The sequence below is a fragment of the Monodon monoceros genome, unplaced genomic scaffold (genome assembly GCF_005190385.1).
Source record: "Monodon monoceros isolate NGI ecotype Baffin Bay Population unplaced genomic scaffold, NGI_Narwhal_1 Super_Scaffold_11, whole genome shotgun sequence".
Classification (NCBI taxonomy): domain Eukaryota; kingdom Metazoa; phylum Chordata; class Mammalia; order Artiodactyla; family Monodontidae; genus Monodon; species Monodon monoceros.
Window position 1 is genome coordinate 3,191,572 of NW_021703767.1, and position 18,780 is coordinate 3,210,351.

The 18,780-nt window shown below is 49.9% G+C and overlaps 1 protein-coding gene across 10 annotated transcripts in view; it reads right to left on the bottom strand.

Annotated features, from left to right (window-relative positions):
* SLC37A1 (solute carrier family 37 member 1) overlaps positions 1-18,780 on the bottom strand; it is a 67,765-nt gene that overhangs the window by 16,083 nt on the left and 32,902 nt on the right. For all 10 annotated transcript variants that reach the window (XR_003792340.1, XR_003792337.1, XR_003792342.1 and 7 more), the window contains 4 exons: positions 15,905-15,942; positions 10,051-10,131; positions 4,879-5,013; positions 1,585-1,675 (listed from right to left, as the gene is read on the bottom strand). Coding sequence is in view for 4 of the 10 variants with exons in the window: in XM_029214452.1 (XP_029070285.1) it covers positions 1,585-1,675; positions 4,879-5,013; positions 10,051-10,131; positions 15,905-15,942 (345 nt within the window). In the remaining 6 variants the exon portion in view is untranslated. The remainder of the gene's footprint in view (positions 1-1,584; positions 1,676-4,878; positions 5,014-10,050; positions 10,132-15,904; positions 15,943-18,780) is intronic.

Genomic DNA, 18,780 nt, shown 5'->3' on the forward strand with positions numbered 1-18,780 from the left:
AGATCCATTATCAGATTAGTGTCAAGGCAGTAATTACAGAGGAGAAGGAAGAAAGAGTCCACTCTGTGCGCAGACACACAGAAAGGATGGAAACCGAACACTCTTCACCGAAAGGGGAGGATTCCCCTGGCTCAGTCAAAGCAACACCCAGCCTTTGCTCTGGGTCCCCCTCGGGGCAGCCGTGAAGTCAGACACGGCCCGAAAGCGAGGCAGGGCCTGTGGGGCACCACCTGGGGAAGGGGCTGGCCGCAAGAGCGCCCTGGACATGGACCATAGGACCCCCAGCTTTCAGGCCAGGGGCGGCTGGAACCTTCTCCTCCAGAGGAGGAGGAGACCGAGGTGTCCTCACGCTTGGCTCGGGATCTGTCGCTGGACTTAGCACAAAGCCTGAGCTTCAAGCTGGATTCTGGCTGGTCAGCGCCTGGAGGTTTGGGAGCCTCCGGACTGTGAATCAGGTCCTGCCCTTCCTAGAGGCCCAAACGGCACATACCGGGAACTCTGCTCTTTTCAAACAATCCCTCGGACGGTAAACGCCGGTAACTCATGATGTGAGCCCTTCGCAGTCACAGGAGACCGCTGGGGTGGAAGGTGCAGGGCCGGCCTATCAGGCACCCACGTGTCTACACCGTGTGCGCCTTGCCTGCGGTAACGAGTGGAGGTCGCTGGCCCGGGAAGGAAGCTCCGAAGCCCCGCCTTGACGGGGTCCCTGCTAACACAGGGTGGTCCCCTCGCCGCCTCCACAACCTCCATCCCCGAGAAACTCAGCCCTCCGGCCTCGGGCTCACATCCACCTCTGCTGGTCCTACGACACTGCCAGGAGTTACTGGTCTGTACTCTGGAGCCCCCATGTCCCAAATGTCTCCTCTTTTCACGTTCGCTAGAGCCCGCTCCTCCGGGGGACCCTGGTTTCTTCGCTTTGTCCTCACACTCCCTGACCCCGGGGCCCAGAGCGTGGGGCCCTCCTTGACCATCCCTGTCCCCATTTAGCCGCGGCTGCGGCCCCTGCACAGGACCTCTCCCCGGAGGAGCTGCTGGTCCCTGCCCATCTTCCCGTGTGGTCGCGCACGGGACAGGGAGTGGGCGTCACTGCGGGGCGAGTCTGCTCTGTCAGAATCTCCGGCTTCAGTCCCTGCTGGACTGGAAATGCGAGACAAACTGTCTGCTCCCCAGAATTAGAGCTCCTCTCCAGGAAGCAATTTCCAGGCCAGTTACTCAGCCTTTCTTATCTCAGATCCCTCAGGCCTCTGCTCCTGTTCACCAGCTGCTGTGACCCAAAGTCCGATGCAGCCTACATTAAAAGTATGCTGCCCCAGACAGGAAGAACCCCATGGAATTTGTAGCCACAGCCGGGACATACCCTGTCAACCCTTTAAACCCCATACAGGTTATCATTATGGCAATGGAACGTTGCTGTCTGAATTCTTTTTGTCTGTACATTTCTACTAATCATGTTGTTTGATTCAAAAGCATCATGCATCCCTTTCCTTTCCAAGACTGTAGACAGACACCAATGGACAAAAGGGAGTCCCGATCACAGACCCTGCACAGAACTTCCCAGCTGTGATGCTAGCAACAGGTACTCACCTACATTTGTGATGTACAGTGGAAGCCAGAAGAGGAAAGTATAGCTGACCAACTTGGCAAACAGTAGACACAGAGAGAACTCTATCACGCCCTGAAAGAGGGAGAGAGCAGGGGTTCACCCCGAAAGTGCGCTCGGCAGGTTTGCTGCAGTAGAATTACACAGCACTTCATTCCCATAAACGCAGCCCGCATCCTGGGTCCGCTTTTAGCACCTCCAGATGCACGGATACTGTACTGCTGTGGAGGGTGTGAGGTAACTGGAGAACTGACCGATACGGACTCTTACCTTTTAAGGCTGCAATTCAATGTCTTTACGTCAGATCGGAGTCAATAAAAATGCTACTGGTTTAATTCTCACGCCATCTCTCTGAAACTTAGCTATTAAAGGGGTTCTCAAAGGGCACAGATGTCGTGCAGGGCCATCTAGTTACTATTTACTGGCTACTTCTTTTCCCCCTAAAACTGACATCACTGCAAAGGACAGAGATCTGGAAACACACAGCACAAACGATTCCGACCATCCTGTAAGATACACAGGCTACCTCCGCCTGCCTGGCACTAAGCAAGCCAGTGGGTGTTGGGGAAACACCCTGCAACCCTGGGTGCCAGAACCCTGCAACGCCCCCTCCCCGTCCAAGTACAAAGGCCCCTCCATGCCCCTGCCTCTTGTCTGTAGAGAAGCTGAAGTCTCCCAGGCCTCCCTGAGTCACACGGGAATAGGCTTGAGCCGTTAGTAACCAGGATAACAGAGTCACAGAATCTTTCAGTGTCTGACGCACATTCCCGAGTTGTTTTACAGATACTGTAACTGCCACCAGAGGAAAAAGCTGACTGCGTGAGGAGCAGACGGTAGCCATGACAAAGCTGCTTCACCTTCAGCAGTACTGGATCTACGGTTAGCACAGTTCCGAGGACTGGCCTCAAGAGAACGGCATTAACACTGTTGCACATAATAATCTCTGTCTTTGTGGGCATCAAAATATTGGGTTGACCAAAAAATTCATTTGGGTCTTTCCATAAGGTGTCATGGAAAATCCTGAACGAACTTTTGGGCCAACCCAATAACTGTAGCTTGTTCTGCCCACGCACATAAGCAGGCAACTAAAATTGTCAGCAAGGAGGTGCCCCATGTCAACTTCTCCCACTCTGAGAATATGGCATCCTATGTCAGCATGAAGAAGTTATAGAAGATGGACCTTCCCCCATGAACCCACAGAAATGGGATGATGTTCTGACAAGGGGGATCTGTCAGCAGCTTTTGGAAGGAAAGAGCTCTCTGCGGGAGATGCCCCTTCTCTCGTCACTTTAGCAGAGCTGTACTGTAACTAACCTTAAACCAGGCACCCCCATGGTCTACGCGTCTCTGGCCTAAGCACACCTGTCAAATCTTTTGATTACACGATACCTTGCCTAACCTGTTGGTTCTTTCCTAGATCAAAGAAGTAAAAATGAAGAATAAGTAATTAACATCAATGGATGACCAGATCTCTTCCTTAGCTTCCCTGTCCGTAAGCCTGTGAACAAATTGTGTGAACAAGATAGCATCTAAAGAAAGATCACAAGAAGTCAACAAGCCTGCACACACTGGGGGATGGTGACAACTCTGACCCCTTATCTCAATGAGTAACTGAGATTTCTTCTCCTTTTCTCTTTAAAAACGTTCACGGCCGAGCAGAATCTTTGGAGGTGGTTTTGGGGACATGAGTCCGCCTTCTCCCCGGTTGTCAGCTTTTCTGGTTAAAGCGACTTTCCGTTCTAACCAACACTTGCCTCTCGAGTATTGATTTTCGAGGGCAAGCAGCAGAACTGGAGTTTGGTTAACACCCAAAAGGGAGACGTAGATCTCAGTGAGGACACTGAGGTTTGGAGTCTCACGGCTACTGTGAAATGCTTGTTTGTGTTCCATCTTATGTCTGCGTTTACAAAGAGGTGGCCCTTGTGAGACAGTAAGTCCAGATATCACTTGGGAAATCTGAGTGAGAAATCGGGTAACACTAAGGTACTGACTCCCTCCCCTGCTCCTCCCAGGTTATACTGCATAGTTACGAACATCCCTCGAAACTAGGCAAAGCACACAATATGCAATTCATGGCAGTGCCTTTGAAATTAAGCAAGCTATGCTTTCACAGTCAGACCCAGTATGAGGGTGTGTGTGGGTGGGGTACTGCATGCTTACCATGTGCCTGGCATTGTGCTTACTGTGTAGTTGATGATCTCATTTGATCCCCAGAACAGCACTGAGTAGTAATTCAGGTCCTGAGCCTGTATTACAGTGAGGAAATGGAGGCCCAGAGTGGTTAACACCCTTGCCAGGCACACCCAGCTCATCTGCAGCGGGGCCAGGCCAGGCCAGGCCAGGGCTCTGAAGCCTGTTCTCTCCACCACCCCACTTCTATTTACAGCGTGCACCCTACTTTTTAGCAGAAGTATTTGAGGTGGCTACACAATAAGGTACAACAGAAAAGTTACTTGTTGTTATTAGCAACATTTAAAAAATAACTTTTTAAGTTAGAACCAGCATGTCCTCTGGCCAGCCCACAGAGATGTCCAGGCCTGGCCTTCAACATTCTCTTCTGGCAGGAGAACGGCAACAGGGTCCTCCACAGCCCAGTTTCATCTGGGCGCTGGCAGAAGTTTCTGTTCTAAAGCCGAAGTTCTCAGTTCTTTCATTTCTGGGCCATGATTCTAAGGCTCTGGGTGTACTCTTTAGTTTCCAGCTCCCACACGGTCACTACGGAGCTTCTGGTTCTCTCTGCTGGTTTTCCCCGAGGCCAGCGTGAGGGAAGCGCTCTTGCTGTATGAGACCCATGTCTGTTCCCCTGAATAGGACCCAAGGGCAGGAGCCCAGGTGTTTCTGAGTGTGGCCCATGGGGTCGTCCATGCCGGCCCCCAGGGGCAGGGTGGGGTGTGCTCTCTCCTCTCATCCTGCCTCTGTTCCTGGCTCTGTCTTCAGCACCCTCCACGGCTCCCCGTTAGCAGAACACAGCTCCTCAGAGTCCTCTGCATGGCTCCCCAGATGCTCTGCTGAGGGAGCCCATGAATTTCGTATACATAATATACATATATAATATATTTTATAACTATTAAGAGGCTAACACAACTCTGCAGCCTTATTCATTCCTGAGCTGACCTGTCTGCAACTTCTGATTCATGCTATGGATTTCTAATTTATGGATTACGTGATCCAGAGAATCACGGATTTCTCTTTTTAAGCTTGGTTATCAACAGGCCAGTTTCTGTTCATAGTAAGCATAAATGCCCCCTTTTGAAACTCTCCTGGACGGGTGTACTCACAGGAATTTTCAAGGCCCCTACGAAGCTGATGGCCGCGATGCCGCCGCCGCCACCGTCTGCAGGGAGAATGACCACGTGGTTCTGGTGGCCGGAGCGCTTTCCATCCGACAGCAGTAAGCACTGCATCTCTGGGTCCTGGAGACAGATCCCGTTGAAAAGATAAAAGAAAAGAAAAGAAAAGAAAAGAAAAGGTGTCACCAGGTAGTCTATTTGGTTGAGGTGTGGTAAGCTGCTCCACTAAAGGTCTTGGGGAACGCCTTGGATAACACCCGCACTGTGGCCATTGCTTTATGACCATTAACATTCACGTGGTTTTGGGAAATACTAACTAAAAACACACAAAATCCTATCCTTTGACCCAACAATTCTAGGACTCTGTGAAAAATAATTTGGGAAGTGGAAAAATACTTATATGATAAAATTAATGTCACACCATCATTGAGAAAAATTGCTAAAGTACATCCATATAAATATCTTGCACTTGTAAAAAAGAAAGTTTGTGAGATTTGATGACATAGGAAGGTGCTTACGATACATTAAGTAATAAGACATCATTCAAAAGCACATTTTCATTATGATCTCAAAGAATGTTTAAATATGTACCTATGTAAGTAGGTAACTAAAGGATTTATTTATAGGAAGAAAGAAGCTAAATTCTAAACCGACAATGGTAATCACTGAATGGTAGAATTACATGTAATTTGTGTGAAATGTCGATAAATTCTTTCCATGATCCTGTATTTTTTTAAGGAGTTCACAAAGGACATACATGATCAAAAACAATATTATTTTAAAATTCATAAACCAATCCCACTATTTCATAAATTCTAATTCCAGACATCCCTAAAGGACAAAGTTTATCTTCATTAGGGCTTCCCTGGTGGCGCAGTGGTTCAGAGTCCGCCTGCCGATGCAGGGGACGTGGGTTCATGCCCCGGTCTGGGAAGATCCCACATGCCGCGGAGCGGCTGGGCCCGTGAGTCATGCCCGCTGAGCCTACGCGTCCAGAGCCTGTGCTCCGCAACGGGAGAGGCCACAACAGTGAGAGGCCCGCGTACCGCGAAAAAAAAATAGAAAAAAAAAAAAGGTTATCTTCATTAAAACAAAGAACTGTGGTCCTCAACTCTGGGGGGGATATCAAGTCAGAGCAAGGATGATCTAAAAGTGTCCTTCATGAGGGCACTATACAGGTCAAGGATTGAAAAAGCAATGTTTTTATGTATATTGGACTTACCACAAAACCAAATAGGTTTTATTGTACTTATCTCACTATAATCTACACGAGTTAGATTAAAAAATGCAGTTAAATTAAAAAAAAATGACAATGCATTGCGGTATCCCACTCTTGATATTAGAATTCTCTTCCGGTGAAAGACAGAAATTGGGAAACGGGCTGGCAGGTTACAGCAAACGCAGCCCTATGGGCACTGAGCACGCAGCACCTCAGCTCTCGGGCAGCAAGGGCTGCATCACCGAGAAGCCCGGCGCCCACCATGACTCAGGCATTGAGAACCGGCCTTTGGTGAACATGGTCGCAGGTAACCACGTGCTCTGATGTTTCGGGATGCAGAACATCCTCCTGACGACCATTCCGCAAAAGTATATGAAAACAGAGAATTATGATTTGCGTTTGGAAATAAAGTTTTCTCTCGTGAATTACGCCGGCTGTCCAGTGTAGGAGACGAAATCTGTAGTTCTCAACCCTGGCATCTCCTGGGGGCTCTGGGAGACCCCAGTGCCCAGGCTGCACCCCAGACCGAATACAGCAGTCTCAGGGGCAGGCCCCAGGAGAGTCCGATGTGTAGTCAAGGCTGAGAACCACAGGACAGAGTTTTTTAACACTAAGTGGTCTGACTGGTAGACCATGAAATACAGCCAGATAAAGGGAAAAAATAAAGTGAAAAGACTCTGCTCAGCCAGGACAGTAGTAATTGCAGGTCCAGCACAGAAACCCACCAGGTCACAGCCCTGGGTCAGCACCTGGCCCTTCCTTGCTCTGTAAACTGGGCTGGTTTAAAGCCTTGGTCCAGCCCCTCTGCTCTAAGCCACGAGCAGCCCCTCAGGCAGGCAGGGAAGGCCCTGTCTTCGTTGAGGATGGGCCTCCTGCCCACACCTGCTCATCCTTTATGCACAGTCTGGGGGGCGGGGGCCGTCCCAGCCACCCAAGTCCAGTCTTTTGCAGTGTCTGGAGGAGACGGTGGGATGCGTGAGGTCATGGCGGGTTTTCCAAAGCAAATCAGGAGAGCAAGGCTGCCTCTTCCTCGGAGCCAACAGAGACCTGCTGGGAGGACAGGGCAGGGGAAGCGGTGTGCCTGGAGCCCCCGGGGCATCTGCTGGGATGGGGAGCCCTCAGTGGGCTGGGGGCTTATTCAGCTGGGGACCCTCCTCTGAGGTTTATACATGCACAGAGTGAAAGGGCTCCGTGTGATGAGAGCAAAGGCACACGGGGAGTTTGCACGAATGACGGCTTAGCCCTGCCTCACCACGTGCTGGCCTCAGATGGAGTCGCACTGGCGCACTGGGTGGAGAAACCTTCAGCATCAAAACACCCACTCAGCGGTCTTGAAGTGGCCGCTGAGCCACAGCCAATCAGAAAGGCCCTCAGAGGGGTGGGAGAGGGGTGGACTGGGAGGTTGGGGTTAGCAGGTGGAAACTGGTATATAGAGAATGGATAAACGACAAGGTCCTCCTGTAGAGCACAGGGTACTCTGGTCAATATCCTGTGATAAACCATAATAGAAAAGAAAATGAAAAAGAATGTATATGTATGTATAACTGAGTCACTTTGCTGTACAGCAGAAACTAACACGACGTCGTAATTCAACTATATGTCAATGAAAATAAAATTTTAAAAAAGATAAACAAAAATAAAAAATAAGAACACAAAATGGAAAGAATTTAAAAAGAAAAAAATAAAGACCCTCAGAGAAGCCAAGGATGACATGGAGGACATGTGACTACAAAGACGACAGAGGTCGACATCCCCAAGATGACATGATAAACACCCACGAAGGCTGGACGCAGGTCTGCCGCGTGGCAAGAGACCCCGGAGCCTCTTTCTCTTTGTTCACATTCTCTTCCTTGCCCACCCCCTTCTTTACGTATCTCCCCACGAAGTCTAAGAACCATGCCTGGCATAGAAGAGAATTAAGCAGTCCCAGGTGAAAAGCAGTGGTGATCAGGGTCCTGGGTTAAGGCTCCACTCCGAGCCCGTGGATCTGAGCCAGGTCACTCTGGGAAAGGTGACACCAGTGTGTCTTGCCAAACGTGTAGGACATCCTGCCTGCTGACCCAAGAGCCACCTCCAGCATGTGAGCTCTCCATGCTACGGAAGGGTGGGGACCAAATAAAGCCTGGTTAGCACGCAGGGGCCAGCTGAAAGGGGACACCCGTCCACTGCGGCCAACACCTGCCCGGTCATGTCCATATCAAAGTCAGCCTGTGGCGTGGCCGGGCCTGAAACAGGACCTACGGGGGCCTCTAAATATGTAACTGTCTCTTTGGTGACATGTTAGTAAATAGACTTTAATAGAAGGAACAGAAAAAAGGAAGAGGGAAGTTATGCTCAGAAGACAGAGCTAGCTTTACTGGTCAGTAACTACATGAGAACACAGGGCCTGGCTCTTGCCTCAGGGAAAAGATAAGTCTTCAGTAACAAGCGGGGACGAATTATAGCCATTTGGACATTGATTAAGACCTGATGCTATGGACTGACATTTGTGTTCCCCCAAAATCTGTATGTTGAACCCCCATCTCTAATATGATGGTATTAGGAGGTGGGGTCTTTGGGAGGTAATGAGGCCATGTGGGTGGAGCCCGCATGATGGGATCAATACCCTTATAGGAAGAGACCGCAGAGGACTTGCTTCTCTCCCTGCTCTTTCACCTGAGGATCCACAGAGAAGGCGGCTGCCTACCAGCCAGGAAGAAGCCTCTCACCAGACATCAGACCTGCTGGTGCCTTGATCTGGGACTTCCCAGCCTCCAGAAACAAATGTTTGAAATGCGAGAAATAAATGTTTACTGTTTAAGCCACCCAGTCTAGGGTATTTTTGTTACAGCAGCCCAATCTAAGACGCCTGCTTCTGATGCAAACTCAGAAGTGAGTAGAGATTTTAAAGCATTTCAGTTGAATTTCACTAAGATCTAAGAACCAAGATGTATGAGACACCATTTTCCCCTCTTCCATTATTTCAACCACCAGAAATAACTTCCTTGGGCACTAAAGAAAAAAAAGTAAGAAGTCTGTTTAGTACATTTATCCTTTAAGCTAACTGATTTAAAAGGAAAAGAGGATATCTTATACTTTCAAGAATTAAAACCAAACCTAAAATGCCCTTGCGGCTCCATGTGGTCAGCTAGGCAGAAGCAATGGGAGGAATTTCTTGGAAGGACAGTCATCCCTTGGTACCCGGGATCTGTAGGGGGTTGGTCCCAGGGATCCCCCGCGGAGACCAAAATCTGGCTCAAGTCCCTCACGTACAATGGCCTAGTACAGTCAGCCCTTGCATGGGCGGGTTCGCATCTGTGGATACGGAGGCTGACTGCATCTTGAAAGGAGAGGGTAGGGTGAGCCCAGCGCTGGGGAAGAGCCCTGGACTGCATCCTGGCCTCCCCACTTGTGAAGGGGACCAGGCAGGGAACTGAGCATCTCCGTGCCTCAGCTTCCCCTTCTGTATAACAGAGGGGCAGTGGAGGGGCGGAGGGCTGGAAGTCGACTTCCTATGTTGCCTTCGGGTCACTCTTATTATTCCCAGACCACCTACGCTCTCTCCACCTGAAACCCCCTTGGGCCACGTGTGTGCAGACTCACTCCTCACCTCCTTGACAGCTCCACGCAAAGCCACCAGCTTCGGGAAGCTCCCAACACCAGGCCTGAATTAGTGCCTGCTCAGTCCTCTGGGTGGCTCTGTCTGCTGCTAGTTTTCTCTCTACCCCACACTCGTCCCACCCCAGGATGTGAGTTCCACAGGACACTGGGACTGATGTCCATGGCACCGGTGCTGCAGCCCTGAATGCTGCAGACAGCTGTCGGATGAATGAATCGCTTACAAATTGGATTCACAAACTAACAAAGGCAAACTGAAGAAATACAAGCCCCTGGATGTCTGTGACAGATGTCGCTGAGGCAGGACTCTGCCTTCCTGCCAAGCGGCCTCACGTGCAACTCACCAGAGGTTTGTTCCTCTCCTCGGTTAGCGCTTGCTTCTGCAGCCGAACTCTGTGCGTGCCGTTCTCGTAGCTTTTTGGATGCTGGGAGGAAAAAAATGTAATTAGAGCAATTACCGAATCAATGGACAGAAATTACACCTAAACTCACTGCAGCAAGGACACGAAATATCTTCACAAAAATGCTATCAAGGGAAAATAAGACAAATGATTAAAACAAAACAAAGGCTAATCAGTTTAATCTCAAGGCTCCAGACCCTCAGATAACGGAGGGTGAAAATCAAATCCTTTCCTGAAGAATAATCCAAGACCGAGGAATAAAGAAACGTAAAACTGCCGATGAAGGCAACTTAACTCTCCTTAACGGCTTTGACATTTCTAAACGACTTTTCCTCTAACCAGTGAAAAACAGAGTCCCTTCCTACAACAGCAGATCGATTCAGAAGGAAGAAAACACCCTCCATATAGAAGGAGAGCATGGCTTGCCGGACAAGACAGAGCTCGACCACTGGGGCCACGGGGGTGTGTGTGTGTGCGTGTGTGTGTGTCTGTACAATGAACGTATGTTTTAATTTCTCTTGGATATACCGAGGAGTGAAATTGCTGGGTCATATGGTGACTCTATGCTTAACCTTTTGAGGAATTGCCAGACTGTTTTCCAAAGTGGTTGCACCATTTTAACAGCCCCGCCAGCAGTGCATGAGGGTTCCGGTTTATTATTATCTCTTTTTGATTCTAGCCATCTTAGTGGGTCTGAAGTGGTATCTCATTGTGATTTTGATACACTTCCCTGATGGCCAATGATGCTAAACACCTTTTCATGTGCTTACTGGCCATTTATTTATCTTCTCTGGCAAAATGTCTCTTCAGATCCTTTGCCCCTTTTTAAACTAGCTTGTCTTTTTATTACCGAGTTCTAAGTGTTCTTTATGCATTCTAGTTACAAGTCTTTCCTCAGATATATGATTTGCACATATTGTCTCCCATTCTTTGGGTTGTATTTTCACTTTCTTGATGGTACCCTTTGAAGCATAAAAGTTTTAAATTCAGTGAAGTCCAATTTATCTATTTTTCCTTCCACCCCTTGTGCTTTTGGTGTCATATCTAAGAAGGCTTTGCTTAATCCAAGGTCATGAAGATGTCCTCCTATATTTTCTTCTAGGAGTTTTATAGTTTTAGCTCTCACATTTAGGTCTTTGATGCATTTAAATGTTGCGTACGCCGTGACAAACAGTTCCCAATTCACTCTTTGCCTGTGGATACCCAGCTGTCCCAGCACCACATGTTAAAAAGATTATCCTTTCCCCACTGAATGGTCCTAGCGCCTTGTCAAAAAACTGACCATAAGTATGAGGGTTTAATTTCTGAATTCAGTTCTATTCCATTGATCTGTATGTCTGCCCTTACGATAGGAATACAGAGTCTTGAATACTGCAGCTTTGTAATAAGTTTTGAAATTGGGAACTTTGTTCTTTTTCAGGATTCCTTTGGCCTCTCTGGATTCCTTAAATTTTCATATGAAATCAAGGATCGGCTTGTCAATTTCTGCCAAGAAGCCAGCTGGGGTTTTGATATAGATTACACTGAATCCGTAGATCAATTTTGGGCAACACTGCCATCTTGACAGTATTAAATCTTCCTGTCAGTGAACACAGGGTGCCTGTTCGTTTATTTAGGTCTTCTTTAACTTCTTTCAACAATGTTTTGTATTTTGCAGTGTATCAGTCTTGTACTTCCTTGGTTAAATTTATTCCTGAGTATTTTATTCCTTTTGATGCTGCTGTTAATGAAGTTTTTTTATTTTCATTTTTGGATTGTTCATGGCTAATGTATAGAAATAGAATTGATTTTTATATACTGATCTTGTATCCTGCAACCTTGCTAATTTTTTAATTAGCTCGAATAGGTTTTTGGTGGATTCCTTGGGATTTTCTATATACAAGATCATGTCATCTGCAAAAAGAGACACATTTACTTCTTCTTGTCCAATCTGCATGTCTTTTATTTCACTTTCTTGCCTAATGCTCTGGCTAGAACCTCCTGTACAACGTTAAGTAGAAATGGTGAGAGCAGGTATCTTTTGTCTTGTGCCTGACGTTACGGGGAAAGCATCCAAGCTTTCACCATTAAGTATGACGTTAGCGGTGGCTTTTAATAGTCTTTATCTGGTTGAGGCAGTTCCTTTCTATTCCTAGTTTGTTGAGTGTTTCATTACGAAGGGGTGTTGGATTTTGTCGAATGCTTTTTCTGCTTCTACTGAAAGGACCCTATGGTTTTTGTCCTGTATTCTATTCGTGTGGAGTATTACATTAATTGATTTTCAGATGCTAAACCAACTATATATTCCTGGAATACATCCCATTTGATTGTGATATTTAATCCTTTTTATACGTTGCTGGATTCGTATTTTGTTGTGTTTTGCATGTACATTCATAAGAGAGCTTGGTCTCTAGTTTTCTTGTGATGTCTCCTTACGTTATCAGGATAATACCTCAGAGAGTGAATGGGGAGTGTTCTCTTATTTTTTGGAAGAGTTTGTGAATAGTTGGTGCTAATTTTTCTTTAAGTGTCTGATAGAATTCACCAATGAAGCCATCTAGTCCTGGGATTTTCTTTGCAGTCAATTTTTAAATTAATAATTCAGTTTCTTTCCTTGTTATAGGTGTATTCAGATTTTCTATCTCTTGAGTCAGTTTTGGTAGTTTACATCTTTCTAGGAATTTTCCCATTTATTCTAAGTTATCTAACTTGTTACCATACACTTGTTCATAGTATTCCTTTATAATTCTTTTTCTTTCTGTGAAGTTGGCAGTAACGTCCCCTCTCTCATTCCAGAGTTTGGTAATTTGAATCTTTTTTTCCTGGTCAGTCTAAAGGATTGTCAATTTTGTTGATCTTTTCGAAGAACAAATTTTGGCTTGTGGACAAAAAATGTGGTCTGCCGTTTCAGTAAACAAAGAATGTTGCTGCCACCAAGCTATCAGCCACTGCAGTCCCCACCTCAGCCCCTCCCAACTGTGTGCCCTGAGGGGAATTCAGGAAGGAGAGAAACTGGATACTGGCCCTAGATCCTTAAGATGCATATCTAAGGAATAATTTCAATGAGCCCAGACCCCTGCATCTTCCCATACAGAGACAAGCAATAAAATCATTAACTTGAGATGTCTGTTTTTTGTGATTAACAGTAATCTTTCGATGTCTGACTACATGGCTTTTTTTCCAGCAAAAGCTCCCGTATATCCTGGCTCCTACCTTACCTCTTTGGAACAGTTCCTCAGAGCTACGGAGAGGCTGTCTCCTGGGCTACAGTCCTCAGTAAGGTCCCTGAATAAACATTACTCACAACTTTTAGGTTGTGTGTTTTTTCAGTTGTCAGGCTTAATTGATTATCTCTATTTTTTTTTTTTTCTATTCTTTACTGTTGGTCTCTAGGTGTGCTAATGGTATAGTAATCTTTTTTTTTTTTTTTGCGGTACGTGGGCCTCTCACTGTTGTGGCCTCTCCCGTTGCAGAGCACAGGCTCTGGACGTGCAGGCTCAGTGGCCATGGCTCACGGGCCCAGCCGCTCCACGGCATGTGGGATCTTCCCGGACCGGGGCACGAACCCGTGTCCCCTGCATCGGCAGGCAGCCTCTCAACCACTGCGCCACCAGGGAAGCCCCAGTAATGTTTTTTGATGCTTGTTTGTTTTTAATAAAAGAGTCCTTAGAGTTTAGAAACATATACTGAAATAGTTGGAGACAAAATAATATGACGATTGGTATTTGCTTACAAAATAAATCATGAGGAGACGGAGGGAGTATTAGAAGGGGTACTGATGAAATAAGACTGGTAGGGTGATGGGCACATGCGGGTTCATGATACTATTCTTTTTACCTTTTTACGTGTTTTAAAATTTCCATAATGAAAACTTTAAAGAACTGGGAAGGAGAAGAACTTGATGCTGAAAATAACACTTTCAGATGAGAAATCCCCAGGACACGGCTCTACTTAGAAGTCAGCGCCTGTGAGATGTCTTGCAAGTGCATCCGGCTTTGCACAGAAGCTCTGCTTATGATAAGGGGGAGGTGCAAAGGGACAGAGCAGACAGAGAACCAGCCCAGCCTGCCCTCACTTCCCCAGGCCCTGGGGCCCCTCGAGAAGGCCCTGTGACACCGGTCTCTCCAGGGCCCCACAGGAAGTGAGGAGAGTTCCTGTGGGAAAGAGAACTTCGGGGCTGTGGCAGAAGCTGATGAAACGCCCCCAGAAATCAGTCCAATCTCTCCTTCTGACTGACCCCTGAGAGGAAGAAAGAGGAAGAGGAACCCCAGCTCCGTGGGCCACCCTGCCCCATGCACCCTGGGGAGGCTCAGTGAGCTGTCAGGGAGGATTCAGCGGGGGAAGATGACACAGCTTGGGCCCCAGGTCACACACACAAGTGCAGGAACGCCTCTAGCACAGGTATGCTTTCCCGTACGTCTGAAGCTGTGCACAAGGATGACTCCATACACACGTGCACGTGCGCGCGCGCGCACACACACACACACACACACACACACACACACACACAGAGCTGGCGGGCCTGGTGATGGATGGGCCACGGGGCTGATGGAAGGAGGAGTTGGGACGAGTCCTCTGGATCCAGCCTGTCCAACAGGCGGACAGCGGTTCTCTGACTGACACGGGGAATGCCAGGGGCCTAGCAAGTTTATGGGGTGAAATAAAGAGAACATTCTGGTCGTGTTAAGTCTGGGAAGACACCCAGAGGCCTCTGTGGGGATGTCGGGTGGGCAGTGTGTCCTATGACCACGGAGCTCAGGGCAGAGGACCATGCTGGGGACTGCACACCAACGCACACAGAGGTGCCGTGAGGATGCTGAAAGCCCCAGGCCTGCACAGGATCTCCTACGGCGAGAGCAGGAACGAGGGGAGAAGGGGCCAAGGACCGGGCCGGGGGGCTCCCACGTTTGGGGGTCTGGCAGAGTAGGGCCAGCAAAGCGCTCTGCATGTTACCAGAGAAGCAGGAGAGCGTGTTACAAGCCCCCAAAGGGAGCATTTCATGGAGGCAGGAGACCACCGCATCACACGCTGGTGACAGGTCAGGGGTGAGGCCAGAGCGCTGACCACATGTGGCCAGACCGTGCTGCTGGGGGCCCTGGCGGGTGGCTTTGGCAGAGCGGTGGAGGCCAGAGGACAGGAGGGGAGCCGGGAGAGGGAAGTCAGGGAGCACGACTCGGGGGGTCTACTCTAAGGTTAAGCAGGAAACCGGGTGCGAGCGCGACACCTCTGCTGGGAGCGACAGAGGAGAGAGGGCAAGCCGAAGGCCAGGGGCGGGGAGCTGGCCTGGGCAGCTCCCAGAGTTACAGTTACCTGGGGGTAGGCAGAGACCTCTGCGGACGCCGGCGGGGCAAGCGCCCTTCCAGGGCCGCGAAGACGTCGCTCACCAGCTGGGCGTGAGCAGGTCAGGGGCGGTGAGCAGTGACAATGACCCAGGGAACGTGGTCCTGGTGCTGGGCGGTCCTAACGGGCCACCTGCCAGGTGTGGACGCCAGGTTCAAGTGACCTCAGCCAGCTTAGCTTTGCGTCAGCCTGTAGTCACACCCGCCCAGGAAAAGTATGATGTCCCCGCTCCTCGTGAGGCCCGGCCGGTCCCCAGCTCCCGGTTGCTCTCTGAGTCCCTAACCCAGACCGCACCAAGCTTCTCGTCTGGTTTTGGTTGTTATCATTATGATTAATCTTTTTCTAAAACTGCCTGTATTTTGAGGGCAGGACCTCTGTCCATACTTTGCTACCCACTGACAGGACAGACAGGGCCAGGCTGGCGACAGTCATCATCACAGCACACTGAAGACACGAGAAACAGGGAGCACGTCCTTACCATGGCCGGGGAGGAAGAGCAGGCGACGTCCTTCGGATCTGAAACACCAAACACGGAACAGGGTGAACCAGGGCTGGCTGCTTCCTCCGACACGAGAACGTAAACCAAAGCAAGGCACCCTCTGATGCTTTTACTACATTAGCAACAATTTCAGAAAAAAGACAATGCACGAGGCAGCACGTTTGGTGGGGTGAGGGCGCAGCTCAGCCACCCCCGCAAGAACCCACAAGCGCCCCTTCCCTCACTCGGGCCCCGTGACTGCCTGATCCCCACGCCCTGAAGCCGGGAGAGTACGAAACCAGCACCGACAAATGCAAATCGTCACGAATATGAAGGCTGCTTTACAATATGGAAAATAGTTTACAAATAAAAATAAACAGACCTTAAATACACTATGGTGACGAGCCGTGTAAGGTACATGTAAAGGACATAAGTATCAGAAGGAACTAGAAAAACATGACCAGCAGATCAGAGTAGCGGGGTTCTGAATAACGTTTGGGATGAGTCATTTAATGTTATGGAATTAACTAGAAGGAAAATTAGCGGGCACAGAACATCTACCTTGAAATAGAACAAAATGCCTTTTACCTAAATGCAAGGAGGTGTGAAATAAAATTCACGTTTTACGGCAGGACAAGAAACACGTACACATCAAAATGCTTCTCTGCCCTTTGGCGTCCTCTGCCCCCGCACCGTGCACCATGTATCCACATGAGGCATCAAGCAAACCTCCCCCATGAGCAGGAATACCTGTGCAGCCTAGAGGAGCAACATTCTCCCAGCATCCACAGGACAACTCCTTAAAGATAACTTTCCTTACTGATCCTGTAAGGGACCACATGACCCACCACGATGCCACTTAGACCTGGATTATGTAAACTGTCAATAATCCCTCTGTCTCAAAAACCTTACATAACCGTGTCTTGACTTCTAATGGGCAGAACAGTCCTCAGAGCTTTCTGAGATGCTCTTCCTGGGTTACAATCCTCAAATTTGGCTTGAATAAAGTGTCCCATTTTTTTCTTAGATCCACTGCTTAACTTTTTGTCGACAGAGGGAAGGACATGTGGAAGTGAACAGAACCAGAAGCGAGGCTTTTTTCATCTTCTACTTTAAGATCACGCTGGTGTGACCCGGGAAGGAAAGCCGGGCTTAGGGCCACGAGTAGCCCTGGCAAGCAAACTCCACTCCTTGAGAATCTAGACAGCTGTCTTTTAACAGCTTTGCTCCTTCCCCATCACCCAGAACCCGGGTCTTCTTTTATAATTTTTGGTGAGACAGTTTAACCGCCCTGAAACACAAACCGAGCCACAGGGCTTTAAACTTCCCACAGCGGCGTTCCCTCCCGCGAGATGCAGAGGGTGACACCGCGGAGGGGCCCCTGGACCACATGTGCTCCTGGGCTGGAGGCTCCTCCCCGCTGCCCTCTGTGGAGGGTGGGCCTGGGGAGCCCTGATGGTCCCGATGGCCCTGGGGATGTGCAGTGACATCAGCAGTTCCCCAGCCCGTGGCTTTCCCCAGCTGTGCTGTGAGCCCCAGGGTCAGTCTCGATGGGGTGTGGCTGGTCCCCAGGACATGGCTTTTCCTGGGCTTTCACCCTGCAGGACATTAGTACCAGTGACCCTTGACTGGGACACATCTGAGGGCAGCTTCCCAGGCAGTCCTGGAGGGGCCTGTGGATGAGGTGCCCTGTCCCTTGGGCCCAGCCCCGGCAGGAAGGGGGAACAGGGCCAAGCCGGTCCCCAGCTGCTGGTCACGAGAAGGGGCGCTCCTGGGGCTTTCCCGCCCACCCTGCAGTAGGGGATTAGGGACCGGGAGGGAGCAGAAGTAAGCCACCGACATGCACGTGGATCCGGTCTCTCCTCTCTGCAGTGTTCTGCCCTTGGACACAGGACTTGCTGGTCACTGCTTGCAGCTGGCTTTCATCATCACTCATACGGACACCACCTCCTTGTTACCAAGGGGAGTACAGGTACCAATACTCTCAGCAGAGAGGGCCCGGCGGTCTGATTCTCGTTCCGCCGTGGAGGGTCTCTGTTAGAGCAACAGGCCTGTGCCTGCGGTGGACTCAGGCTGACAGGCGACGTCGGGCCCAGGAGGAGAGGCCTTGTTCACAAGGGCCCGGCTCGGGCTGCGCAAGGAGGAGTAAGGGTGTCCGAGACTGCGAACCGGCTTCTCTCGGTTCGCTGAGACTCTCGTGGACATGGGGCCCTGGGTGCCGGGTCCCAGCGTGGGAGGGTTAGGGGGCCACAGAAACGCCTCCTCCCGTGAGGCCGGCTGCAGGAGCTGCCCCCAGGGGGAAGTGTCAGAGGCACGGTCGGCGGGCGTCCTGTCCAAGTCGTGTGCGCAGAGCAGTGCCTCCAGAGCCCGAGCTCAAGAGGAAGACGTTCAGCGAGAAGGTGGAGAAACGCCAAGTCCGGAAGGTGCCCCCGGCCGCACAAGCTGGGCCCTGGTGAGCTGGGTGGAGGCCAGGCAAGGAAAGCAGCAGCCGCGGGCAGTCGGACAAAGCCGGCCAGTCCCGGTGACAGGTGACCGGCCCACGGCGGAGAGAGCGAGGACCAGGTGACTGAGCGATGCTCGCGGGACACCAGACAGCCCTGCCCCAGCCATGGGGACAGCGGGAGGGAAGCGCAGGGGTGAGGGCAGGAAAGGAGGCCCAGTGGGAGGAAATCTTTGGCGGCCTCATGAAGAACGGGGGCACGGAACTCAACGGACGATCCTGCACAACCCTGACCATGTTTACCTTGGACAACTAACAGCTAAAGGCTAAGACTCCAGGTGAAAAGAACCAACACGGCCCAGGGGAATGCGATGGGCTGAGGGAGGAGGGGAGAACGGCCTCTGTGGCCCGGACTTCAGCCCACAGTGCCCTCCCG